Source organism: Phascolarctos cinereus, unplaced genomic scaffold (assembly GCF_003287225.1).
Source record: "Phascolarctos cinereus isolate Bilbo 61053 unplaced genomic scaffold, phaCin_HiC Scaffold_5;HRSCAF=322, whole genome shotgun sequence".
Taxonomy (NCBI): Eukaryota; Metazoa; Chordata; class Mammalia; order Diprotodontia; family Phascolarctidae; genus Phascolarctos; species Phascolarctos cinereus.
This window is the reverse complement of record NW_027555958.1, coordinates 272,437,188-272,464,934: the sequence shown is the minus strand read 5'-3', so window position 1 is coordinate 272,464,934 and position 27,747 is coordinate 272,437,188. Positions and strand designations below refer to the sequence as shown.

General features: G+C 40.0%; 2 protein-coding genes across 3 annotated transcripts in view; one reads left to right on the top strand and one right to left on the bottom strand.

Moving 5' to 3' along the window:
* Positions 1-21,157, bottom strand: part of ANAPC11 (anaphase promoting complex subunit 11) — a 30,241-nt gene extending 9,084 nt beyond the window's left edge. The window contains exons 1-2 of one of the 2 annotated variants that reach the window (XM_078155865.1): positions 21,069-21,157; positions 17,314-17,436 (exon numbers count right to left, since the gene is read on the bottom strand). In XM_078155865.1, the coding sequence (XP_078011991.1) occupies positions 17,314-17,422 (109 nt within the window). In that variant the 5' untranslated portion in view covers positions 17,423-17,436; positions 21,069-21,157. Of the gene's footprint in view, positions 1-17,313; positions 17,437-20,113; positions 20,285-21,068 lie in introns of those variants that run through there. The other variant, XM_021000893.2, reaches the window with a different exon arrangement.
* ALYREF (Aly/REF export factor) lies at positions 20,349-24,243 on the top strand. Its single transcript, XM_021000890.2, has 6 exons — positions 20,349-20,686; positions 21,086-21,217; positions 22,662-22,809; positions 23,403-23,466; positions 23,570-23,746; positions 23,949-24,243. Exons 1-5 carry the CDS (start codon positions 20,447-20,449, stop codon positions 23,715-23,717), a joined length of 732 nt encoding a protein of 243 aa, XP_020856549.1. The 5' UTR covers positions 20,349-20,446; the 3' UTR covers positions 23,718-23,746; positions 23,949-24,243.
* The last annotated feature ends 3,504 nt before the right edge of the window (positions 24,244-27,747 follow it).

The following is a 27,747-nucleotide window of genomic DNA, read 5'->3' as shown; positions in this document are numbered from 1 at the left end:
AATATTATAGCCAAATTCCAGAGTTCCCAAGTCAAGGAGAAAATATTGCAAGCAACCAGAAAGAAACAATTCAAGTATTGTGGAAACACAATCAGGATAACACAAGATTTAGCCAGCGTCTACATTAAGGGATCAGGGGGCTTAGAATATGATATTCTACAGGTCAAAGTAGCAGCTAGGATTACAACCAAGAATCACCTACCCAGCAAAACTGAGTATAATCTTTCAGGGGGGAAAAAATGGACATTCAATGAAATGGAGAACTTTCAAACATTCTTGATGAAAAGACCAGAGCTAAATAGAAAATCTGACTTTCAAATACAAGACTCAAGAGAAGCATGAAAAGGTAAACAGGAAAGAGAAATCATAAAGAACTTACTGAAGTTGAACTGTTTACATTCCTACATGGAAAGATGATATTTATAACTCATGAGACCTTTCTCAGTATTAAGGTAGTTGGAGAGAATATACACATATATATAAAAACATAAACTCTCTCTCACACACACGTACACATATGTATAAATAGAGAGAGAGAGAGAGACAGAGGGCAGTGGGTGAGTTGAACATGAAGGGATGATATGTAAAAAATAAAATTAAGGGGTGAGAGAGAATTGTACTGGGAGAAGGAGAAAGGGAGAGGTAGAATGGGGTAAATTATCTCACATAAAGGAGGCAAGAAAAAGCTTTTACAACAGAGGAGAAGAGGGGGGAGATGAGAGGGAATGAATGAATCTTACTCTTATTGGATTTGGCTTAAGGAGGGAATAACATACACACTCAATTGAGTATGGAGATCTATCTTAGCCTACAGGAAAATAAGGGGAAAGAGGATGGTGGTGGGGAGATGATAGAAGGGAGGGCAAATTAGGGGAGGGGGCAATCAGAAGGAAACACTTTTGAGGAGGGACAGGGTCCAAGGAGAACAAAATAAATGGGACAGCAGTTTAGGATGGATGGAATTACAGTTTTTCACAACATGACTATTATGGAAGTGTTTTGCATGACTACACATGTATAACCCAAATCAAATTATTTACCTTCTTAATGAAGGTGGGTGGGGAGGAAGGGAGAGAATTTGGATCTCAAAATTTTAAAAATGCATGTTAAAAATTGTTTTTACAGGCAGCTGGGAAATAAGATATACAGGCAATGGAGTATAGAAATCTATCCTCTCTGGGCAAGTCACTTAACCCTGATTGACTCACCAAAAAAAAAAAAAATCTATCCTGCTCCAGGAACATAGAAGGGGGGGTGATATAAGGGAGGGCAGATTGGGGAAGGGGTATTCAGAATCCACGCTGTCTTGGAGTGGGGGGAGGGGAGAGCTAGGGAGAAAATTTGGAACTCAAAATCTTGTGGAAGTGAATATTGAAAACTAAAAATAAATAATTTTTAAAAAATAAAATAAAACTTGGAAAGACTTATACAAACTGACGATGAGTGAAATGAGCAGAACAGAAGAACATTTTACACAGTAAAAGCCACATTGTGCAATGACTGACTTTGACAGACTCAGCTCTTTCAGCAATGCAGGGATCTTAGACACCTCCAAGACTCATGATGGAAAATGCCATCCACATCCAGAGAAAGAACTTTGGAGTCTGAATGCAGATGGAAGCATACTATTTGCTCTTCTTTTCTTTTGTTGTTTTGTTTTGTTTCTTCTTTCTCGTGGTTCCTCCCATTAGTTCTAATTCTTCTCTACATCATGGCTAATGTGAAAATGTTTAATATGAATGTATAAGTAGAGCCTATATCAGATTGCATGCTGTCTTGGGAGGGGGAAGGAAAGAGAGAGGGAGAAAATTTGAAACTCAAAATCTCATGGAAGTGAATGCTGAAAACTAAAAATAAACAAACCATTTAAAATAAATAAATAAATAAATGAAATGTTGGGGAAAGCTGGAAAGCAATCTGGCAGAAATTGGCAATAGACCAATATCTTACACCATTTACAAAGATAAGGTCAAAACGGATACATGGACCTAGATACAAAGGGAGATATAAAAAAAAATTGGAACTGGAATATATTACCTATCAGACTTATGGACAGGAGAACAATTTATGAATTAAACAAGAGGTAGCATTGTGAGGTATAAAATCGATAAATTTTAATTATATTAAATCAAAAAGGTTTTGTACAAATAAAATCAATGTAGCCAAGATTAGAAGGAAAACAGAAAATCTGGAGAAAAATTTTATAAACAGTTTCTCAGATAAGGGTCTCATATCTCAAATAGAACTTTGTTAAATTTATAAGAATGCATCATTCTCCAACTGATAAAATGTCAAAGGATATGAACAACCAAAAGAAACCAAAACTACATATAGCCATATGAAAAAATGCTCTAAATCACTACTCATTAGAGAAACACAAACTAAAACAACTTTGAGATGTCATCTTACTTACACCTATCAGACTGGCTAAAATGATAGAAGAGGAAAAGGACAAATGTTGGAGGGGATGCAGAAAAACTGGGACAATAATTCACTGTGGTGGAACTGTGAATTAATCCAACCATTTTGGAGAGCAATCTGGAATCATACCCAAAGAGTTATAAAACTGTATACAGCCTTTGACTCAGAAACACTACAATTAGGACTGTTTCACAAGGTTATTATGGGAAAAGGAAAAGAACTTATATGTTCTAAAATATTTATAGCAGCTCTTTTCATGGTAGCAAAGAACTGGAAATTGAGTGGATGCCCACCAACTAGCAAATGGCTAAAAAAGTTGTGGTATATGATTGTGATGGAATACTAATGTGCTATAAGAAATAATGAGCTGGTTGATTTTAGAAAAACATAGGACTTGCATGAAATAATTGAAGAGTGAAATAAGAAGAACCAAGAGAATCCTGTACATAGTAGCAGTACTGTTCCAAGAACAACTAAATAATTTTGAGTATTATAAATACTCAAATCAACTACAAAGGTTCTATGGAAGGAAGATTCTATCCATGTCCAGAGAAAGAACTGATAATTAGAAGCATGTATAGTATGTTTTTATACATATTATGTCTAATGGTAGCCTCCTCTATGGTGGGGTAGGAAAGGAGGGAGAAAAAAAATAAAAAGTACACAAGAGAAAAAAAAGAAAACTTAGAAGGAAGCACAGAAAGGCAGGGTAGCTTTGAAAATGATGTGAAGTATTTATTACAGTTTTTCCAAAATAGGTAAAACAGCGTAAAATGGAAATTTGTGGTTTTATATTGAATCTTCTTTTTATGTTCTGCTGTGTAAATGGAAATGTTCTCTTTCTTGTGTTTAAATTAAAAAAAATACATTCCTTAAATCAACTAGAAATTCACTTCTTTGCAACTTCTATTGATTTCATGTTCCTAGTTCTACCTTCAATCCTCGGTGGTTCAAGGTAAGGAAAATGACTATCATGCCCTGTACCACCCCCCCTCAAACCTCCAAGACTTCTTTTTTCTAGGATAAATGGCCCCAATTTGATTACTCATTCTAATACAGCAGGATCTCAAGGCTCTCCACCCATATTAGCTTCTCTACTCTGAAGGCCCTCCAACCTATTAATGTCCTTTCTAGAATGTGGTGCTCAAATAATGCACTGTTAGTAGAGACAGGAACTGGTTCAGCAATTCTGGAGAGCAATTTGGAACTATTCCCCAAAAGTCATGAAAACAGGTGTACTCTTTGACCCACCAATACTACTACTAGGCCTATGCCTAAAAGAAAGGGAGAAAAAGGACTTATATGTAAAAATACCTATAATAGTTTTTTGTTATAGTAAAGAACTGAAAACTAAGTTGATGCCTATCAGCTGGGGAAGGTTTAACAATCAGTCAATAAACATTTATTAAGCACCTACTATGTGCCACGCATTGGGTTATGTACTGTGAATACAAGAGGCAAAAAACACTTCCTGCCCTAACAATCTAATGGGGGAAAACAAATATGTACAAACAAGTTATAAACAGGAAAAACAGGAAATAATGAAACAAGAGAAGGTGCTAGGATTAAGAGGAGCTGGGAAAGGTTTCCTCTAGATGAGATTTTAGCAGGGACTTGAAGGAAGCCAGTAGATAAAAAAGAGGAAGAGCATTCCAGAACAAATGAACAGCCAGAAAAAATGGCAGGAGCCAAGAGATAGCAGTGTCTTTTTCAAGGAACAGCAAGGAAACTAGTGTCATTGGATCAAAGCGTATATGTTGGAGGGGGGGATGTAATGCATAATAAGACTGGTAAGGTGAGGGTGTGTGTTAGGTTAGGAAGGGCTCTGAATGTCAGAGAATTCCCCTACTTGATTCTGGAGGGGATAAGGAGCCACTAGAATTAACTGAGTAGGGGATGACATGGTCAGACCTATGCTTCAGGAAAACCTATCCTCTCAAAGCCTGATACAAGACAGGCTAGGATTCTGAATAGCAATGCTTCTAGCCAGGTGCCATGTGCCACCACCCACCATCCTGGGAAGCAGCCTTTGTGGAGATGCATTCTGACCACTGCTTTGGTACTGTCAACATCAGGAAACGATTTTATTCTATTAGTGGAAATGACACTAAAGAGGCATTATTATCCGCTCTGTCTTTGTACTTTAAAAGTGGGATGGAGTATCTTTCCATTTGCCTTGTAGCTTCCATTGTGTTGTCACCCTTCCTTAAACTGTAAGTTCTTTGAAAGCAAAGACAGTCTTACTTTTGAACTTGTCTGTATCTCAGGTGCTCAGCACACAGTATTTGATAAATGATTTATTTATTCATTCTCAGTGATTTTTTTTTCACATGGCTATTTTTAGTTTGGATTTCTTCCCCTGATAAATACCTACTCATATCCTTTGACTATCTAGAAAGGCTGCTAGATGGAGCAGTGGAATCTAAAGACCTGAGTTCAAATGCAGCCTCAGATACTTCCTACCTATGTGATCCTGGGCAAGTCACTTAACCTCTGCCTATCTCAGAATAAAATGGGGACAATTTTGGGAATATCTTAGATATCAAACCTTTGTTAGATAGATGTGCTACAAAGGTTTTCTTCCTCAGTTGAATTCAAGTCTAACAGAAATGATTTTTTAAAATACAAAATTTTTCAATTTTATGCAATTAAAGCTGTCAATTTTATCTCCTAATACTTTCTGGTTTCTTGTAAAGGACTCTTCCCCTATCCAAAGCATGGAAAAAGTATCTCCTTTCATTCTTCTGTTTATACTATGACCTTTTATATCTAGGTCATTTAATATGAGATATGAGATGTTCATCTAAGCCATAGATTTGAGGGGAGTCTGTAAACTTGGACAGGAAAAAATTTATCTTATATTCACTCATCTCTAAATGAAATTTAGCAATTCAATTTTTTTAAAAAATCATTATTATGAAGAGTCCATAGGCTTCACCAGACTGCCAAAGGTGTCCATTAAAAAAAAAAAAGGAACTCCTGATATAAAGATAATTTCTGCTAGAGTGCTTCCAATTTTTCAAACATTTGTTAAATAGTATTTACCCCAACAGGTGGAGGCGTTAGGTTTGCTGAACATTATACTAATATGTTCAGCTGCTTCTGGATCTTGTGGACCTAATCTGTTACATCTGTCAACTTTTCTAATTTTCAGCCAGTACCAAATTGTTTCAATGTTTACTAATCTGTAACATGGTTTGAGATCTGTTAATACTCGGCACACTTCCTTTTTTCCATTATTTCCTTTAAACTTCTTTTTTTTGGTTCCTCCAAATGAAGTGAAGTAACTTTTTCTAATTCTATAAAGTAATCCTTTGGTAGTTTCATTAGTATGGCCCTGAATCTACAAATTTAGGTAGTATTATTTTTATTTTATTAGCATGGCTGAACTATGAGCAATTAATATCTCTCATATTTATCTTCCTTTATTTCTGTAAAGAACACTTCGTAGATCTTTTTTCCCCAAGAATTCCTATGTATGTCTTGGTAAATGGACACCCAGATAGTTCATACTTTCTGTGATATTTTTCAGTGGAATTTCTTTCTCTGTCACACTTTGTTGGTAATGAACAAAAAGGTTAACAATTTCTGTTGGTTTATTTTATACGATGTTTTGTTTCTATTAATTTTTAGCTGATTTATTTAGAGTTCTCCAAGTCATATCATCTCCCAAAATAAATATATTTTTTTTCCTTTCCCCTATAATTATTCCTTCACTTCTTTTACTAGTGTTATTGTTTTATCCAGAATTTCTAGAACTATGTTAATAATAGTGGTGACAAGGTATACACTTGCTTTACTTTACCTATGATACTGGAAAGGCTTCTACTGGTTCACTATTATAGATAAGGCTAACCCTTGGTTTTATATAGACAATGTTTATCACATTAAGGAAAAGTCCACTTATTCCTGTCCTTTTGCAGCATTTAAATGTTGTATTTTATCAAAAGCCTTTTCTGTATATAGTGATATGACTGATTTCCATTATTCTTGTAATTAATGAGCTATAATACTTATAGTTTTCCTAATAATTCAACCTTAAATCCCTGGTATTAATCTGACCTGGTCATAGTGTATAAGCTTTTCTATATGTTGCTCTATCTTCTTCGCTAATATTTTATGGAATATTGTTGCACTGATCTTCACTGGTAATATTGGCCCAAGGTTTTCTTTCTCTTCAGTATTAGGAATGTTTGTGCTCACAGAAGGAGACTGAGATAAGATCCCTTCATTTCCTATTTTTAGGAAAAAAACAAAACAAAACAAAAAAACCAACAGGTAATACCGGAGTTAACTGTTCCTTGAATGTTTAGTGGAATTCAACCTGACACTACAGTTTTCTCTTTTGGTTGTTCTTTCACGGGCTGTTTCTTTTTCTGAGATCAGATATTTAAATTACTTATTTCTTGTTCTAAGACAGACCTGCACAACTTGTAAACTTCTTTGGATCACAGATAGGTTAGACTAGAGACAGACCAATGACGGTTGGTTGCCAAGGATCACGTGACAAACAAAGAGAACGTGCAGTGGCAACCCTACATTTTTCATGGGCAGCCTGAAATCCTTTGGAAGGCCATATATTGTGCTGACCTACTCTAATAATTTGGGTATTTTATTACATTTGCCCATTTCATGCTATTTTTGCTGGCATATAACTGGGTACAATATTTTTTTTCATAATGTCTTTTATTGTGAGTTTTCCTTTTTCAAATTTGATTTTGGAAATTTGGTTTTCCTTTTTTAAAAATCACATTTGCCATTTATTAAAAAAAAACAAAACTAGTTCCTAGTTTTACTTATCAACTCAACAGCTTTTTTTTTTTTAAACCTACCTCTTTTTATTAATTGTCAGAGACTGATCATATCTAACTTTTCTAAAAATTCTATTCAGGTCATCAACTTTTTCTTTTTTAATTTTTAGGCAATTGGGGTTAAGTGACTTGCCCAGGGTCACACAGCTAGTAAGTGCCAAGTGTGTGGGCTGAGGCCACATTTGAACTCAGGTCCTCCTGACCTCAGGGCCACCTAGCTGCCCCATCAACTTCTTTCTTACTGTTAGCTTTTTCTAATTCTGAAAGTAAAATGTTGAGGTCACCAATAACTTTGCTATCTCTCCCTAAAATTCCTGAAAGTATTTAGATGTTACATCATTTGTTGCACATGTATTACAGTGCTGATATTATTTCCCCGCTTATCTCTTTTAATCATGTTTATTTCCATTAGAACACTAATGCAATGCTGGTGGAATTGTGAAATGATCCAATCATTCTGGACAGCAATTTGGAACTATGCTCAAAGGGCCATAAAAATGAACATAACCTTTCACTCAGCAATAGCACTTCTACCGCTGTAACCCAAAGAGATCATACAAATGAGAAAAGGACCCACATGTACAAAAATATTTATAGCGGCTCTTTTTGTGGTAGCAAAGAACTGGAAATTGAAAGGATGCCCATCAACTGGAGAATGGCTGAACAAATTGTGGTACATGAATGTAATGGAATACTATTGTGCTATAAGAAATGATGAGCAGGAGAAATTCAGAAAAACCTGGAAAGATTTGTAGGGTCTGATGCTGAGTGAAGTGAGCAGAACCAGAAGAATGTCATACACAGTAACAGCTACATTGTGCGATGACTAATATTGATAGACTTAGCCCTTCTCAGCAATGCAACGATCTAAAACCTCTCCAAAGGTCTCATGATGGAAAATGCTGTCCACATCCAAAGAAAGAACTATGGAGTCTGAATGCAGATCAAAGCATACTATTTGCTATTTTTTTCCTTCTGTTTTGTTTTCTCTTTCTTGTAGTTCCTCCTATTGGTTCTAATTCTTCCTTACAACATCACTAACGTGAAAATGTTTAATAGGAATGTATATGTATAGCCTATATCAGATTATGCGCTGTCTTGGGGAGGGAGAGGGAGAAAAATTTAAAACTCAGAAGCTTATGGAAGTGATTGTTGATAGAACAAAAATAAATTTTAAAAAATCATGATTATTTCCTACTGATGCCTCGCCTGATATCAAGATTGCAACCCATTAAAAAAATATGGCCAAGGCATTGTGCTTCTGCCCATCATTTTAACCTGTGAATCTTTGTGTTTTAAGCCTGTTTCTTGTAAGCTACATATTGTTGGATTCTGCTTTGTAAACTATCCTGCAACTCTCTTCTATTTTGATTGAGTTCATCCCTTCAGTCAGTTATGACTGTTGATTGTATATTTCTCTCCATCATATCCTCCTATATTCCCCCCTAAAACCCTTTGTCCTCGCCTTTTACACAGAACAAGGTGGTAAAAGAGGACTGTGATCATACTAGGAATCTATAATTGAAGTGATCTGATTCCAAATTCTGCCCTTCCTCTTTTCATCTAGTCCAGACTACTCACAAGCTCTCATACTTTGTTGCCCTTTTGATGATCCCCTTTATAATTTTCCTTCCAAAAACGAAGTTTGTTTTGCATGTGACTATTCCCTCACTGACTCTTAACTTCTCTTTAACCCCATTTCCTTGTCACTGTCTTTTTCACCATTGAGTCTGATGTATTTTTGCACTAGACTTAGTGTGCTCAACTCTCATTTACCTGAATTCAAGAGATGCCCTCTCCCTTCTCCTACATGTTTCTATACTTTTCTCACATACCTCAATTACTGATATACTAAGTTCCTCTCACTTCTTCCCTCATATATTACATTTTCCTTTCCTTTTCCTAAAACCTTTAATATGGGACAAAACTAGCTCCAGGCTCACCATTTCTCTTACTTTACTCCCTCTGTGAAACTGGGAGATAGTGTTGATTGAATGTATTTACCTTCCTAGGTTTCTAGTTTCAAAGCTATGGTCTTTACATTAGGAAATCTTCAAAGGCCTCTATTATGGTAAGGTAGTTGATATCCTATAGAATTATACTCAGTTCTGTTATGGTAAAGTATTCTTAGTTGTAGGCCTGTTTTCTTTTTGGTATTCCAAGACCTTCTCTTCTTTCCAGCAGCTTCAATGTAGTCTTGGGTGATCCCTCCTGTAATTCTTTGGCACTTAACTTTTTTCCTTCTGGCTGCCTAATGTATTCTTTGACTTGGAAGCTCCAGTTCTCAAGTAAGATGTTCCCGGATGATTTCAATCTGGGGTTTCTTTTGGGAGGTGATTAATGGATTCTCTACTCTCACTTTGCTCTCTAGATCTAACAGAACTGGACAGTTTCATGATTTCTCGAAATACAGTGTCTAGGGGTCTGGGGCTTGGTTTTTTTTGGTCATGGTTTTTGGGGAGTCCAATGCTTCTTAAATTTTGTCTCACTGACCTGTTGCAGGTCAGTTGCTTTAATAGTAGATACCTTACATTTTCTTTTGTTTTTAAAAATATTTTTACTTTGTTCTCATATTTCTCATTGCCTAATAGAAACATCTAGTTCCATCTGCTCCATGATATTTTTCAAATTTTGGTAAAATTTTCCACGTTCTGTTCTAAACTATTTATTCCCCTTCCAATTTTTTCCCTTCAGCTCCTATATCATTTATAATTTCACCTTTAATCTCTTGCTTAATTTAACATTCCTAGAGTCCTTGTGGCCAAACAATTTTTCCCCCCTCCATGGCTTTACTTGTACTTTTGGAGTTACTCTTTTCCAGGTTCACCTCATGGATTTCTCTTAACCCATAGTGTTTCTTCACTGTGTTTGGCACTTACTTTTGTTTACCTTTCTATACAGGCTCAGTTTCTTGACTGGAACTTTGTGCTATGACTCTTGGAGTCGACTGCCAGGGTGTTTCAGGACCTTTGGAAGGTCCCAGGTGAACACGTCCTGCCTCACTCACCTCTCTCTCTCTGGAGGAGTTTGCTCTGTCACCTGCTGTTCTAACAGGCCAAAGATACCACCACACTAGCTCACAGTGTTGGCTTCTTGGCTCCACTCAAAGTACCCACAGAGTTTTGGCAGTTTTCTTGTGCAGTTCTACCATTTCTCTTTGATTTTCTTTATCATTCTTCTTTCTGATGAATACTAAAAACTTTCTTGGAGTGTTTATGGGAGAACCAGGTTCCTCTAGGACCTTTCTCATCACCAACTTACCAAGAAGTGTTCCCCAACTAGACTATAATCTTGGTGAGGGCAGAGAAGTTTCTTACCACAGTACAATAGGATTTAAAACTTGAAGGAACTTTAGAGCTCAATTCCTCCCAATTTTCTTATTTGACAAATGAGAAAACTGAAGCCCAAAGAATCTGAATGATTTGCTCAACATCACACAATTAGTAAGTAGAACAAAAATTTAAACCTAGGTCTTTTGACTCCAAATAGAATTTTTGTTCCACTGCCAAGCTTAACACTACCTCTAAAGTTAAAGAGGACTGACTTTGCCTCTGAAGTCCCCGAGGTGTATGGCCCTACTTAAATGACCACTTAATATAGCTAAGCTTTTAAAAGTACACTAGACCTCGTATAATACCATGCATTCAGCAAGTATTTAATGAATGATTTCTCAATGGACTCTTGTATACTGACTCAAAGCCAGGGTCTGTATAAAAGTTTAGTGCTCTTCTCACAAAGTCACAATAAAAGTCAACAGCAGAAGAATGTTTGCAATAGTTTTTAAGAACCTGCAAATCTAGTAGGGGTGGCAGAAGTAGGATAAATCAACAGTTAAAATGAGTTTGTTCTTTATTTTACTTAGGTGAAAACTAGGGCAAAAGAAATAATGAATGTTTCAAACAGTACTTACTGTGTAATCCTGGGCAAACCATACAACCTCTCTCACCTTACAGCACTTTATAAATGTCAGTTTTTACTACTTTTTTATAGACAAACACTTTTCAAGGTACTAGGTATGAAAAGATAAAAAAAATGTTTCTATAGTTAAAAAGCTTACAGTCTAATACAGCAGTTCTCAAGCTTTTTGGTCTCAGGAATGTTTTCCGCACTCTTAAAATTACTGAAGATACAAAGACCTTTCGGTTATGTGGATTTCTGTGGACATTTATCATATTAAAAATGAAAACATCTTAGTATCATTATGAAAAGCTATTTTTTTTAACCTCTCAGGGACCCCCAGAGATCCTTAGACCACATTTTGAGAACTATTAGTCTAAAAGCCAGGAAAAGAATGACTGTATCAAAAGAAATTTGAGGAGAGAGTAAGTACAGTCATCAAGGGAATCAGAGAATGTTTCATAACCTGAGCTCATCTTGAATGAAGAGAAAGATCTTTTAACAGTAAACGATGTGGAAGTAACGTATAATATATATGGGGGATACTGTGCTAATGAACAGTGGTAGCAGAGGGCAGTAAGAGATGAAAGAGATCCCTTAGCAGTCCAGTTTGGCTAGAACAGAAAGCATGTGAAAGGAAATAAGGCTGGAAAGACAGTCTGGAGCCAGGCTGTTGCAGACCTTTATTTCTTTTTGGGATTTTTCCCCCCCCAAACAGATTATGCATTAAGGAAGATTATTTTGGCATTAGTGTGAAGGACAGAATGGAGATTAAGAGGCCAATTAGGAAGATGTTACATTACTCCAGAGGAGAGGTAAAGATGGCCTGAACCACAGTGGTTAATGTATGAACAGTGAAGAGGAGATGGATGTAAGAGATATCTGGGAGGTAGAACTGCCAGAAGCTGATATCTGATTGGATATGGTAGGTAAGAAATAGTCAAAGATCACAGTGAAATTTCTAGTATGGAAAAATTAACAATTTCTTTTTAGTACATATGGCATCTCTTCAGCTTGATTATACAATGTATATAGCTAATGATTTCCAAAACTACCAGCTCACCTTCCCAAATGAGACATCTAAAACATGGAGAGAAAAAAAAAAGAAAAGAAAAAGAAAACAGAATGAGGTTTTTCTACCTTAACTAAAGGCTGGAAAAAAGTATTTGCACTAAATTATTAATAGTAGCACATTTCACATTAAGAGATTAACAAAGCTGTGTTACTACTGTCTACTGGCCTAATCTTAGAAATAATCAACTTTTATTTTAATAATGCTTCTGAATTCTATGAGTTCTATAGCCCTACTTATATGAAATAACTTCTCTTAATTCCAATCCAATTCCAGATCACACATGGTCAAGTCATAGCAATAAGAGTAGAAGAAACCAGCTATTGTTCCCTACCCATTCCAATACTGTAGAGCTTGTAGCATTGTGGGTGGGAAGGGGGACAAGTTTACAAATAATTATCAAAATGATGAGGTATACAAACAAAAAGCTACATAAAGTCCAAGGAAAGAAAGTTCACGCAAGACTTCATGAAAGAGACAGAATTTGAACTGGCCTCAAAGAAGTAGGATAAAGACGCAGTAAAATGCAGCGGATAGCATGCTAGATCTAAGTCAGGATAACCTAAGTTTAAAACCCAATTCAGACACTTAGTAGCTATGTGACCACAGGAAAGTCATTTGCCTTCTTTGGGTCTTTTTTCCTCATGTGTAAAATGAAGGAATTGGACTCAATGACATCTAAGGTCCCTTCTGGCTCTAAATCTATGTTCTATAATCTATCAGGTTCCATAAGCAAACAAAGGAGAGTATGTGGATTCTGTGAGAGGTTTACTAGGTCAAGGAAGGTACTAATTTAGGGAGAAGAGTAGGAGTACAAGAAAATTAGAGAAAGGAATGGGGATTGGAAAGAAGATAGGGTACATAAGGACAGTTCCTTAGAGGTTATTCTCCTAAGTGGAATGAGCCAGACTACTCCCTAACAGAATCACACAATCACAGAATCATAAATTATTCAAACAAGCACAGATAAGCTACCTCTCAGTCTTCAGAGTATCTTTTTAAAAAGCACTTCCCTTATCCTACACACATACCCAGTGCCCTTTCCTAATGGGTAACCATGAGCTAATCCATTCACCTCCCAGAGGACCTGTTTCTGACCAATATGCTACAATCTATGATGTGACACACACACACCACACACACACACACACACACACACACACACATTTATATGGTATAAAGGATAGAGAGCTGGCTTTAAGGTTAGTAAGATCTAGTTAAAGTTCCACTTCTGATACATAGTGACTGTTTGACCTTAGGCAAGACACTAAGCCTCTAAGTACCCCCAAGCAATTCTCCTTAGAGAGTTAATAAATTACAAAGCAGGTGGGATGTTTCTCCATGGTTAGAAGTTCTCCCATTTGTAATTCCCTATACTAATGAACTCACAGATTTGGTCCAAAAAAATTCAATAATAACAACACTCAAACTATACACTGCATTCAGTTTTTGTAAAAGTGTGAACTTCTTTTTTTTTAAAACTTATTTATTTTTTAGGCAATTGGGGTTAAGTGACTTGTCCAGGGTCACACAGCTAATAAGTGTCAAGTTTTTGGTCTGAGGGCAGATTTGAACTCAGGTCCTCCTGACTTCAGGGCCAGTGCTCTATCCACTGCACCACCTAGCTGCCCCTAAGAGTGTGAACTTTGTAAACTGTAAAGTATTATACAAATATAAAGCAGAGACGCATGGCCCAATAGAAAGAGCACTGGCTCTAAAGTCAAGAAGATTGAGATAGAAATCACCCCTTGCCCCCTAGCTGACTGCTGGTGTGCCCTCACTTGTAAAAGTAAGGAGAGATGGAGGGGGCGGAGCCAAGATCATGGAGTGAAAACAGTGACTTGCTTGAGCTCTCCTCTAAACCCCTCTAAATACTCATTAAAAATGGCTCTAAACAAATTCTAAAGCAGCAGAACCCACAAAAAGACAGAGTGCAACAAATTTCCAGCCCAAGACAACCTGGATGATTGATCAGAAAGGTGTATCGCGCCAGGCTGGGAGCGCAGCACGGCATGGGCGTGCAGGCCGCAGCAAACCTGGAGCAGGCCTCAGAGGACTGAATTGCAGGCAGCTGTGGAGGTTTCCAGACTCCTCAATCCATGAATGCCAAAGACAACTTAGAAGGTCAGTGGGAAAAGTCTGTTTCTGTCGGTGCTGAGACAGGAAGGTGGGGTTTCAGCTCCATTCCCCAAGAGCCTGGCCGAGAGGGGGCAGCTGCTTCCCAAGCTTCCGGCCCACAGACTGAGGGGGAATTCAGTGGCTGATCAGAGAGGGATTGCAGGGATCTCTTTGCCAGTGCTGAGGCAGGAATCTCTTGCTTTGCCCCTGTTTGGATCTGGGTCATAGTTCTGGGCAGTAGTGCTGGGGTGAGGAGGAGTGATGGCATGGTGGAGCTTGTAGTGGCTGTGGAGAGGAACCCCTCCTCACAGTTACGGGACAGAAAGGAATACTTGTGGTCACAGGCCAGGAAAGGAGCAAACACCTCGCCCCTTATCATACCACCTTGCAAGAACTGAAAATTTACAGGACCCTACAAGTATCTCTGAAAACAGCTGTACAAACCCCCCAAAGCTTGGGACAGTACATTCTCCACATTGGAAGCAGACTCTTACCTTAACAAAGAGTTTAAAACTCAAGTAACTGGCTGGGATCATGAGCAAGCAGCACAAAAAGAGTCAGACTATATTTGCTGACAAAGAAGATCAAAATATACAACCAGAAGAAGACAACAAAGTCAAAGCTCCTACATCCAAAGCCTCCAAGAAAAATATGAATCAGTCCCAGGCCTTGGAAGAGCTCAAAAGGGATTTTGAGAAGCAAGTAAGGGAAGTAGAGGAAAAACTGGGAAGAGAAATGAGAGTGATGCAAGAAAATCATGAAAAACAAAGAAGACCCAAAAAAATACTGAAGAAAATGACACCTTAAAAAATAGCCTAACCCAAATGGCAAAAGAGGTCCAAAAAGCCAATGAGGAGAAAATGCCCTAAAAAGAAAATTGGCCAAATGGAAAAGGAAGTCCAAAAGATTACTGAAGAAAATACTTCCTTAAAAATTAGAATAGAGCAATTGGAAGATGGTGACTTTATGAGAAATCACAACACGGTAGAACAAATCCAAAAGAATGAAAAATTAGAAAACAATGTGAAATATCTCATTGGAAAAACAACTGACCTGGAAAATAGATCCAGGAGAGAGAATTTAAAAATTACTGAAAGCTGATCAAAAAAAGAGCCTAGATCATTTTCAAGAAATTATCAAGGAAAACTGCCCTGATATATTAGAACCAGAGGGCAAAATAGAAATTGAAAGAATCCACAGATCTCCTCCTGAAAGAGATCCCCAAAGGAAAACTCCTAGGAATATTGTAGCCAAATTCCAGAGTTCCCAGGTCAAGGAGAAAATATTACAAGCTGCCAGAAGGAAACAGTTCAAGTACTGTGGAAACACAATCAGGATAACACAAGATTTAGCAGCTTCTACATTAAAGGACCACGTGGCATGGAATATAATATTCTGGAGGGCAAAGGAGATAGGATTACAACCAAGAATCACCTACCCAGCAAAACTGAGTATAATCCTTCAGGGGAAAAAATGGTCATTCAGTGAAATAGAGGACTTTCAAGCATTCTTGATGAAAAGACCAGAGCTGAATAGAAAATTTGACTTTCAAATACAGGACTCCAGTGGAACATGAAGAGGTAAACAGGAAAGAGAAATCATAAGAGACTTATTAAGATTGAACTGTTTACATTCCTGCATGGAAAGATGATATTTATAACTCATGAGACCTTTGTCAGTATTAGGGTAGTTGGAGGAAAAAAATTATATGTATGTATATGTAGATAGATAGATAGAGGCACAGGGTGAGTTGAAGATTAAGGGGTCATATCTGGAGAATAAAATTAAGGGATGAGAGAGGATTATACTCGGAGAAGAGAAAGGGAGAGGTAGAATGGGGTAAATTATCTCACAAAAAAAAACAGAAAAGTCTCTTACAGTGGAGGGGAAATGGGGGAAGGTGAGAGGGAATGAGTGAATCTTATTCTCATAGGATTTGGCTTAAGGAGGGAATAACATACACATTCAATTGGGTATGGAAATCTGTCTTACCCTACAGGAAAATAGGGGGAGAAGGGGACAAGAGAGCAGGGGGATGATAGAGAGGAGGGCAGATTGGGAAAGGGGTAATCAGAAGTAAATACTTCTGAGGAGGGACAGGGTCAAAAGAAAGAATAGAATAAATGGGAGGGCAGGATAGGATTAAGGGAAATAGAGTTAGTTTTTCACAACATGTCTACTATGGACGTGTTTTGCATAACTGCACATGTACAACCTATATTGAGTTGCTTGCCTTTTCAATGAGGGTGGGTGGGGAGGGAGTAAGAGAAAATTTGAAACCTAAAGTTTTAAAAAAATATGTTCAAAAAAATGTTTTCACATGCTACTGGGAAATAAGAAATATAGGAAATGGGGTACAGAAGTCTATCCTGCCCTACAGGAAAATAGAAGGGGAAGGGGATGAAAGAAGGGGAGAGAGATAGAAGAGAGGACAGACTAGGGGAAGGGATATTCAGAATGCATGACATCTTGGGGTGGGGGGGGAGATGGGGTGAAAATTTGGAATTCAAAAACTTGTGGGAGTGAATGTTGAAAACTAAAAATAAATTTATATTAAAAAAAAAAGTAAGGAGAGAACTGAGGACTCCTCATTTCTAGATCTATAGTCTTATGATTCCACACACATCCTAGATTATGGTTAAAAGTCTGGTTCAAAGAATTCTTTTGACTATAGAACCAACTGATTATTTCATTTTTATATCTAGAGTAAATTTCTTGTGCTCATTATGCAAAATACACACATACATATACACAAACACATACAAATCAGCCTATTTTTTCGGTCAAAAGCCTGAAAGCCTGATACTTTCTTTGCAAAAGCATCATAGCCTTGGTTGACTGTTGAGAATTTCCTTCACCTATGCAATAAGAAATGAGTTCACTCAATGAGTTCATCTTGACTGGGACCCATTAGTAAATACTAATGTAGGAAAAATACAAATGAAAAGGAAGAAAGTAAAAGCAAAGGGAACAGAATGAGACAGATGTACTCACAGTCTGGGCAGCAGCCATTAAAAGCCATTCGACAAATACCACAATTCTCATCATTGGCAACCCAAAGCCAGGAGGCTACACCATTCCAACACTTAATCTTCACCTTCATGGTGAGGCTGTAGCCTAGGAAGGAGAAAGGGAATTATCTTGAATAGTTTGGAGAGGAAACCAAATGGGGTAGAGGTTAAAGGTGACAATCCATTCCGTGACAAAGGACCTGGGTAAAAACAATAACTAAGTGCATTGATTATGTCTTTGTTTTTGTTCCTCATCTTTGAGATTCATTATCAACATAAATCTAGGCGAACAAGGTACCTTTAAAGGGTAGGAGGCATAGCAATACAAACGGAATGATCTTTTTGCCAAAAAACAGTTTTAGGGCTCACTAGAAATACAGTCATCTCTAGATACTTGGGGGTTTCACATTCTAGCTTTTGGTTATTTGAAGGTTGGCCGTGGATAATTAAATGGGAATTTGCGGAGATTTGCAGTGCACTTTAGAAAACTGTAGATGACTTGTGTATGTAAAGAAAACAAAAAAAATTAGTAAGTCATCAACGCATAAATACTGTGTCGTATTATTAATCTATTTTCTCATTTACTACCATAAGTATATGTACATAAATTTATTGTAAACAGTTAAATTTTGTTAAAAGTTTGCCTAAGCAATGCACTCTTTGGGACCACCTCCTCTTTGTCTCTCTACCATCCAAACTCAGTCACATGATTTTTTTCAGCAGTGATTTTTGTATTTTGCAATTTGTAGAAGGATATTTGTGAAGCAGTTGCTGCAGCTACAAAGTGTGCAAGATACTACTCTCTCATGTAGAAATTGCAATTTTTTTTATAGGTGCAGTGTGTTGTTTTTTGTGTTAAATAAATATAACCTGAACTATTAAAATAAAGATTTGGGGGTGGGACCGAGTTATTCCTGCCTTTTCACATTCTTAGCAGTCCAGCACCCCTAATCCTCAAGAATGTCAAGGGATGACTATACCTTTACCTGCTTGAAGTTCAAAAAACACAAAGTCAAAGGCCTGCCCCAGAGGAGAAGATTCATTTTCCCTGCTCTTTCTTGCTAAGAAACATGCCAGAAATTTCCAATAGGAAGCTTGGAAAGAACCAAACAGGACAAGCAGGGAACAGAAAGCTCCCTATCTATTTGATAGGGGTTTGATACTGTGATGCACTAAGCTTTTCCTAAGGGCTTTTTTGAAAAGCAGAAAAGTTATCAACTGTTTTTAACTTTCACATTTAAAAATATGCTAAACTGGGGTAGCTAGGTATCAGTGCATACAGCACCAACTCTGGAGTCAGGAGGTCTTGAGTTCAAATCTGGATTCAGGCACATAATACTCACTAGCTATGTGACTGGGCAAGTCACTTAACCCCAAATGCCTCACCAAAAAAATCAAATTAAAAATAAAAAAGCTATACAGAAGTCCTGGGAAGCTTTTACATATGTGTGTATGAATATGTGTACATACATACATACACACATCTATGTGTATAGATGAGAGATACACATATATGTATAGCTACATATGTCTATAAACATACAGATACATATATAGTGAAGCAGATCATTACAAGGCATCAAAATAAAAAGGCTGAGGACAAAAGATGGAGGGGAAAAGATTGTTCACCTTCTAAAAGTTTGTATTCTGTTTATATTCACTCCCTTATTTTCCTCCTTCCTGTGAGATAAGATTTGAGGAAAATTTTGTACACTAAAAGAAACAATGACAAAATAATCTTTTAGTATCTTTTAGTAAATAAAAATACAGCAATTGTTCAAAGTTTAATTTTAATTCTCCTCTGTAAAACGGATGTTTCCAAAATCCATTCCCCAAGTATTCTAGATCCCACCACTTCCTGGCATGGGTCCAGAGTCAGAAGACCCAAGTTCCCATTCAAACTTTGCAAAGTATGTGACCCTTGTCTAGCATCTTCACTTCCTAGAGCTTAAGTTTCCTTATCTTTAAAATGGGGGCAGTAACATTTGGACTACTTGCTTCAAAGGCTTGCTAGAGGAAGGCTTCCTGTAAACCTATAAAAAGGCTATATAAAAACAGGAACTCCTAATGAGAGAAGAAAAGTAAGATTTGAGCAGTCTTGTCTTAGATGGGAACATAACCACCACCCCAGTAGAATAAATGCCCCCTGAAAGCAAGGGTGGTTCCATTTTGGTTTTTGTATTCCGAGAATCTAGCATCCAGTAGGTGCTTAATAAAAGCTTCACAGAATCCAACTGAAAACATGAAAAAATACTATGCAACCTAAAGAAATCGTCCCTCCGAGCAGGAGGAGGCCTCTCCTGGGCAGGTGAACTGGGGCACACCTTAGGCCCAAATCGGTTTCCTTCCCTTTCTGGAGTCGCACCTGTCTTGCTCCCCCCACACCTAAAATCACACCAGACTACACAGGCTCACTTGTCCCCGCCCCCCTCCCCAGAATTCCCACCAGATTCAGGCCTCGCACTCAAGGCAAGCCTGAGCAGTCCAAGTCCCCTCCTCCAGCTCCCACTGGAGTCCGAGCCCCTCCCCCTGGAGGTCCCACCAGAATCCCAGCCCCTTCATCTTCGCCCCCTCCCCCTCTGAGTTCCCACTCGAGTCCGCGCCGTCCCGTACGGCCCGCCCCCCGAATTCCGCACTCTTGGGCTCTCGCCCCCCAACAGGACTCTCGCCGTGCTCGCCCCTTCCCCTTCCCCCCCGGCCCCGCTGTTTCCCCCCGGGCTCGCCCCTCCTCCCCGAGGCTGGGGCCCCCTCCCGAGGGAGCCGCCCTTGCTAAGTGTTCACACCTCGGTTCGCGCCTGTCTCCCAGCTCGAGCCCTTCCGTTGGCGCCCTCGTGACGAGTACAAAAGGGACCGCAGGGACCTCGGCGACAGCACTCTGCAGCCGGAGCAGAGAGCTAGGGAGGCAGTCCCGGAGCGCAGTCAGCCCGCCCGACGTCCGCCCGCGCACCCGCTCCCCCGCCCAGCCGCCGCCAGCCGGCACCCAGCGTACTCCCGCCCCAGCTGGGAGGCAGGCCCCGGCTTCCCGGAAGCGCCCTCAACCTTCGGCTGGGAAGGAAGTGACGCGCCGACGTACTGACGCGCGGGGTTCGTGCCGAGGCCCCGATTCCGCGCCCGCCATGGCCGACAAGATGGACATGTCCCTGGACGACATCATTAAACTCAACCGGAGCCAGCGGGGCGGACGCGGCGGGGGCCGGGGCCGAGGCCGGGCCGGGGCCCAGGGCGGCCGCGGCGGCGGGGGCGCGCAGGCGGCAGCCCGCGTGAGCCGGGGCGGGGGGCCCATCCGGAATAGGCCGGCCATGGCCCGCGGAGGCGCCGGGGGCGGCGGCAGGAACCGACCCGCGCCCTACAGCCGAGTGAGTGAGCGAGCCCGGGGAGAGGGGGAGGCCGGGCCGGGACCAAGCGGGCCAGGCGGGCAGCTTCGAGGCCGGGGGAGCTGAGTCCTGTGAGGCCGGGGCGGTGTGTGGGGGCGTGGGGGGTGAGGGGGATGGCGGGGCTGACCCACGACCGAGGGATCCCCGGCCCACCCATCCCCCGAGGCCTTTTGTTTCTCGTGGGCCGCCGAGGTCCAAGGCCTGGAGCCTCATGGCGACCCTGCGGGCGGGAACTACGGCCTGCTTGTGGGGGCGGGAAGGCGACCGCCTCCCCTTGTTGCTGGGGGCGGAGGGAGCGGGAAGGGGTCTCAGGAAAAGGAGAACCCGCCAGGCCCCGGCCGGGGGGGGGGGACGACTCACCAACCTTTGTATTTGTTTCAGCCAAAACAGCTTCCAGATAAGTGGCAACACGACCTGTTCGACAGCGGCTTTGGAGGCGGGGCTGGCGTCGAGACCGGTGGCAAATTGCTGGTCTCCAATCTGGATTTTGGGGTCTCAGATGCGGATATTCAGGTAAGGAGTTTGGAGACTTCCGCTTAAGCGACCCATGTCGGGAGCCAAGTGCACAGCCTGGATTATGCTGTTTGGGGTTCGACCCTCTAGCTCCACCTACCACCCCCTCCCTCTTTCTGGGAAGGTGGCCTCCCACCCCCTTATCTGGCCCTGGGGGTGACTTATCCTCATCTTTCTGTAGGAAAGGCTGTGGCCATCAGTTGATGTTTTTGCAGTGGCTTAAAGTTCAGGGTACAGTAAGGAGTGTGGGATTGGCCTGTGCTGAGCTATGGGGGACTTGTTTAGTCGGTATCTTTTGCTTCCAAGGTAGGCAGGCTTCTTAACTTCTGGTCAGAGTTAACCTTGTTCCAGGAAGCAAAAATGGTTAAGTTGAGCCTGGACAGTTTTTTAGGTAATTTATTTTTGTGCTGAAAATGCTGGGTTTGTTGAGAGAGGAGGCATAACTTCTCTCAGGTGGAAAGAGCAGAGGCAGTGTTATTTTCGTTTGTTGCAGCCTTGTAACCTTGTTTGGTCTTAGTCAAAATATGTTCAGTGTTAATTCTTCAGTTACCGATATGTTCTTCTGCAAAGCACCTGTTTTTGGATTGTCAAAAAACAGTACTCTTTAAAAAACAACCGACCCGAAAAAAACCCCGTCTTTCTTGTTAAGAAACTCCTTCCCTGGAGTAAAACTTTGGAGATTGGAAATGGTTGGGACAGGATGCTAGGTTTTCCTGGGTCAAACTTCCTAGAGCCCAGCCATATGGCTTTGCTGTGGGAGGACAGAGCAAGGCAGACAAGCACTCATGGTGTGTCAACACTTTTTTTAAGGTGGTTTCTGGCATCCACTGGAAACCGCTTTTGGTGAACTCCACTTCCCGCTGTGTGCCTGCGGCCGGAGTATCCCCACACTCTGGGTTCCCTCTCCAACTCCCAGCCTGCCGTGAGGTCAGGGCAGTTTCCATGGCAGCGCTTGACGTCAGACTTTGCGGCAGGCTTGAGTAGGAGGAGAGGGAAACGCAGGTGAGCCAGAATCTGCCTTGTGGGGGTGGGTCTGGGATCAGGTCTACTGAATCTATGGGCCCTTAAATCTGTTCTAGTGGCCTGAAAAGCTTCCCTTGCTCTGTGACCTGGAGATTTTCCTAATTTCTCAGAACACTCTTTTGTTAAGAGTGGTTTTTCTTATCTGTGAAAAGACAGCTGATGAATATTATACCCCTCACCACTGGGCAAAGCACTCTATGGCCCATAGCATCATACAGATGGCATGCCCCAAAGTTGGCACGACCTGGGACAGGCCCCGCTGCTTTTCAAGTTGCTGTTCCGCTCTTCCACCCTCTATCCCCTAGATGTGTGTTCCCTTTCAGGAACACAACTCCTAATATAAATATTTCTAGGGTCCTCTTCCTTGGACACTATGGGAGAGAGGCGTATTTATCATTTTGCCTTCCTTTCCTATTTTTAGGAACTATTTGCTGAATTTGGAACTCTGAAAAAGGCAGCTGTACATTACGATCGGTCTGGCCGGAGCTTAGGAACAGCAGATGTTCACTTTGAGCGAAAAGCAGATGCTCTGAAGGCCATGAAACAGTATAATGGTGTCCCTTTGGATGGTAAGTTGAGCCTTCCATCATTGAAGGGCTGGGTGCTACGTTTTGTGGAGTGTGGGGCTGTCATCTGCCCATGTAGGAATATGATTTGCCCACTCTGGCCGAGCACACTTTGCATTTGCCCGCTTTGTCTCTCTCTTCCGTTCTGCCACCTTTCGTGCTGCCCCATACATCTGGACCAACCTCTTGTGACCCCCTCCTTCAGATCCCTTCCTGAAGATTCACTTCTGTGAGGCCTTCCCAGAACCACCATAGTACACCTCAAAGAGCGGGGCTATAATGATAAAGAAAAAGGTACTGGATCTTTTTTCCACTAGGTCAGCCAGGCGTATTTCCCTCTTCCAACCCATATCCACCAAAGAAAAAGTTATTGAATATTTACCCAGTTTTAACTTTGTCAAAGAGGAGGTTGGTGGTTTCTCTATTGCCATTTGTCGTTCTCAAATGTTTTCCATTCTTTTCCCATGTTTGTATGTAGAATGAGACAACAAGGTACCCATCCAGTATTATTTGCATGGAGCCTAGAACATTGCTAGTACCATATAATTGTTCTGTAGAAAAGTGATTGATGTTTCTTTCCTCTTCCTCTCCTGCAGGTCGCCCTATGAATATTCAGCTTGTTACATCACAGATTGATACACAACGAAGACCTGCACAGAGGTTAGTTTTTGGCTTCCTGGAATCCATCAGGGCTATATAATCTTTTTGGGAGCCTTTTTAGGCATGTCTAAGTGAACACTATTCCTTTTAATTTTGTATTTAGTGTAAATAGAGGTGGAATGACTAGAAACCGTGGCTCTGGGGGTTTTGGTGGTGGAGGCAGCACCCGGAGAGGCACTCGTGGAGCAATAGAGGACGAGGCAGAGGGACTGGAAGAAATTCGAAACAACAGCTTTCCGCAGAAGAACTAGATGCACAATTGGATGCTTATAATGCCAGGGTAAGTACAGGGGTAGAAATGTGTGGGGTGGTGAGTGGCTCCAGAACTGTGCTGCGAATAGCCTCTTTCCAGCAACCCGCATCTGTTAGGGACAGAGCAAGTCAGATTGTTGAGGTGAGGCATTCTCAGTCTTATCTGAGATACCTTTTGCTGTGTGTTAAGATTCTTTCTTACAGTGCTTGTCTATTTTTTTTTCTTTCAGATGGATACCAGTTAAAGTAGCCAACATATTCCCTGCATGGAACAGGACCCAGGAATCTCATTCTTTACCCTTTCGATGGAGGGCGGAGTAGAGGACTGTGGCTCTGCTGTCAATGATGGATTTGTTTCTTTTATGTTTCGAAATAGGATTTAAAACTCATGTAAAGGTTTTTTTTTTAATTCTGAAACAGACCTGTTTTGTACCAAGTTATTTTTGGGATAAATTTTACTGGTTGCTGTTGTGGAGAAGGTGGCGTTTTCACCTTTGCCATAATAAAATGGAAATGTGTGTAGAAGTGGAACTGTTTGCTTCATCCCACTGCTAGTGGGCTGTGTACGTGGCACAGAACTTTCATGTCCGAGTTGGTATGTTGCTGAGTAGACTGGATGAATAGCTCCCATTGGGATTGCTATTTGGTCTTACCATACCATGCCATTCAAAAAAATGAATCGTATTTTGAGAACCCTATTCCTGGCCCGCCTGTGTACAGTAGGGTCTCATGTTTTTAGAGGTAAAGTTCAAAAGGATAGATTGGTTATGAAAAATGATTATAAATTTATTCATCATGAGACAGTGTTAAACTTTTATGTAGATGAAAGAGGTTACTCATCAACATTTGGAACTATGAAAGGTTTCTGAAATTTGATTTTTCACTTTTTGAAAAAATTTTGCAACAATACTGGTTTTCCTTGTGGTCTCTTTATGCTTTTTGGGACAAGGAATTAGGGGATAGTTAACTAATTTCTTGGGCACAGAGCATAATACCTCCATATCTGGAAAGCTGGTAGTCTACAGTAGGCAGGATGACAAGCTAACATTTGTTTATTCTCCTTTGAACAGGATCATTTCTGATCCCAAGCCAAAACTGCCTAGTTTGTTAACAATGCTGTACCAGTGTGCCCTGTATTTCTATTGAAAAATTAGTAGCCCATTTCTCAGATTACCTGCCTCTTCCCTTTCCTAATATTTTTAAAGTAAACTCAAAATGCTCCCTGGCACCCCTGTTCAGAGGGAGTGTTTTTTTTTGTGTACTAGTAATATAACTGAATCTTAAATTGCTTCACCCTTGTGCTTTGTGGTTCACTGGAATATTCAAAAGAGAAAAAAATATTTCTTGCTTACTCAGGAATTATTTATAAAATGCATGGAATTTATCAGAGTGAGCTGGGCTGGTAAACCTCAGCTGACCAATGTTGTGAATTGAGTTAAGGATTTAAGGATGTCAGGCTACTTTTACAGGTACTCCATGTATACCAGAGGCCTTTCACCAAGCAGAACTGTACCAGTGTCCTATGGATAAGAAGCAGGTGGAAAGTCCGTCTGGCCCAAAGGACAAGAGTGCCCAAAAAGTCTCAGTGGCATGACTCAAGCTGCCATGAGTCATGCTTAAAGTAGGAAACTTGGCTAAATGGATGGCCCTCTTAAAGTTAGATACACAGCTAATTATCATGAGGTCTGTGGCCTCCCTTTAGTAGCTTTTCTTTCTTCCTATGGGAACTGGTACAGAATGTGGAAGTTTTGTGACTACCAAACAACTCAAAATAGAAGTTCTTTGAGGCCCTGAAGCTCCACTTTCAAGATCTTGGATAACAGCGGGCTAGTAGCTAATTGTTAGGAACCCAAAGAGAGAGGCTAAGGCTAAGCTACCACCAACCCTAGCTCTGTTGTCTCTTGGCCTATGGCTAGGATTGAGCAACTTGTATGATCCCTGAGTGATAAGGAATATAATGGAGATAAATGTAGTCTTAAGACTTGGGTTAAAAAAAAAATTGATTTCACAAGCGAACGATAAAGGCATGTACAGACTTTGATTTGGAAAAAATTTTTTAATGGATTGCAGACTGTCTCAGCCAAAAAAATCTTATCCTGGGCTGGGGTAAGAGGCATAGGTTCCAGAGAAAAGGTTATAGTTGCTTTGCACTCAACATTAGTCAGACTGTGTTCAGTATATTGTGTCAAGTTCTGGGTGCCACAGTTTAGGGAAGATGTTGAAAAGCTAGGAGACATAGAAAGGGCAAATGGATTAATGAAGGTACTAGAGATACTTTGCTTGAAGAGAATTGGGCAACCCGAGAGCTGTCTTAAAGTGCTTCAAATGCTATCCTGTAAAGAGGTGTTAGATTTGTTCTGATTGTTACCAGAGGGCAGAACTCTAGAACCAGTAAGTAGGAATTCTGAAGTGGCAAAATTTAGGCAGAATGCAAGGGAAACTTCCTAACCATTGGAGTTTTTAAAAAATGGAATGGACTTCACCCTTATCACAGCTACTCAAACATAGCCTGGTTCGGTTCTATAGTGGGGATTATTTTTTTGCTATACATTTAACAAGACAGCCACTGAGCTCTTTTCCTCATGACAACCTGAGAGGTAGATGAAGCAAATATTATTAACCATTTTGCAGTTGGGAATCAAAAGCTTAGACAGGTTCAGTGTCTTGGCCTGAGATCTCACAGCTGAGTTAGTAGTGGATAGAGTTGAAACTGGACCCCAGGTCCTCTGACTGAGAGTCTGCTGTTGTTTTCACTCTGTTCATTACTTCTGTAAGATAAAATATTTCGTTCTCCAAGTGATTTACCTGTAGAGTTACTGGGAAAATGGGAATTATAAAAATGGATGGATAGGCTGTTGCCTCAGATACGGTCATAAGAGAGTTTACCTTAGAAAACAAATAAACCAAGAAAAACCTTTCTCTACATTTATTGTGTGTTTGTAGGCAGAATGGTTAATAGAATGAGAACAGCAGAGATAGAATATTTGAACACTTGGAAGCATTATGTCACAATGAATAAACGCTATTCTTGGCCCAGAGGTGCATAGTATGGGGTCTCTGTGTATTTAGAGGAAAGGATCAAAAGGCAGATCAGTTAATGAAAGATTATTGTAAATTTATTATTCAATATGTGATCAGAGGCAGGCCAAGGAGGGGGTTCTATTTCCTAAACATGTTTAAAGAAATACTCAAATAGGACAGCTATTTAATAGAGAAAATGAAACAACTGAATGACTGAGTGCCCACTGGCTTCAGAAGTTTTATAGGAATTATCACAGGAAATAGAGGATCAAAAAAGATATCTTGGGGCTAGGGTAGTATTCAAGCACAGGGCACTTCTTACATTTTCATTGCCCATTTCTTGATGCATTTCAATCTTAACAACCATTTATATTATCAGTCACTTGCTATGTGCAATATACAAATTAAGTGTTCAGTGATGTTGGTTGTCATTTATCCTTACTGCATAGAATAGCACAAAATTCTTGCACCTTTATTTTGAATTTTTTAATCTTATATTCATTGAATTAAAAATAAAAAGGTTATATACATCACTGTCATTTCCAGGTATATTATTCAGCTTTCCTACCCAGTGAACAAAAATTGTAACAAAGATATTAAAAGACAGAAGAAAAAAGTAAACAGTAAAATCAGTAAACAAAATCATACTATAAGCAACACTCCATATCCATAGTTCCCTACCTCTGTACAGAACGGAGAGAGGTAGGTGCAGTTCTGGTCATCAGAATTACAGTGTTGTTTCAACTTTTTACTATTTCCATATCAAATAAGAAAATATTTGTAAAGCACTTAGCACCAATGCCTGGCATATAGTAAGTACTACATAAATGCTTATTATCTTTCCATTTATGTTGTACTCATTGTGTATGTTGTATTCCTGGTTCTGCTTACTTCACCTTGCATCAACTCAAATTTTCCTATGCTGCTCTGAATTCTTCACATTTGTAGTTTCTTATACTACAATACTATTCTATTACACTCATCAACTACAATTTGTTTAGCCGTTTA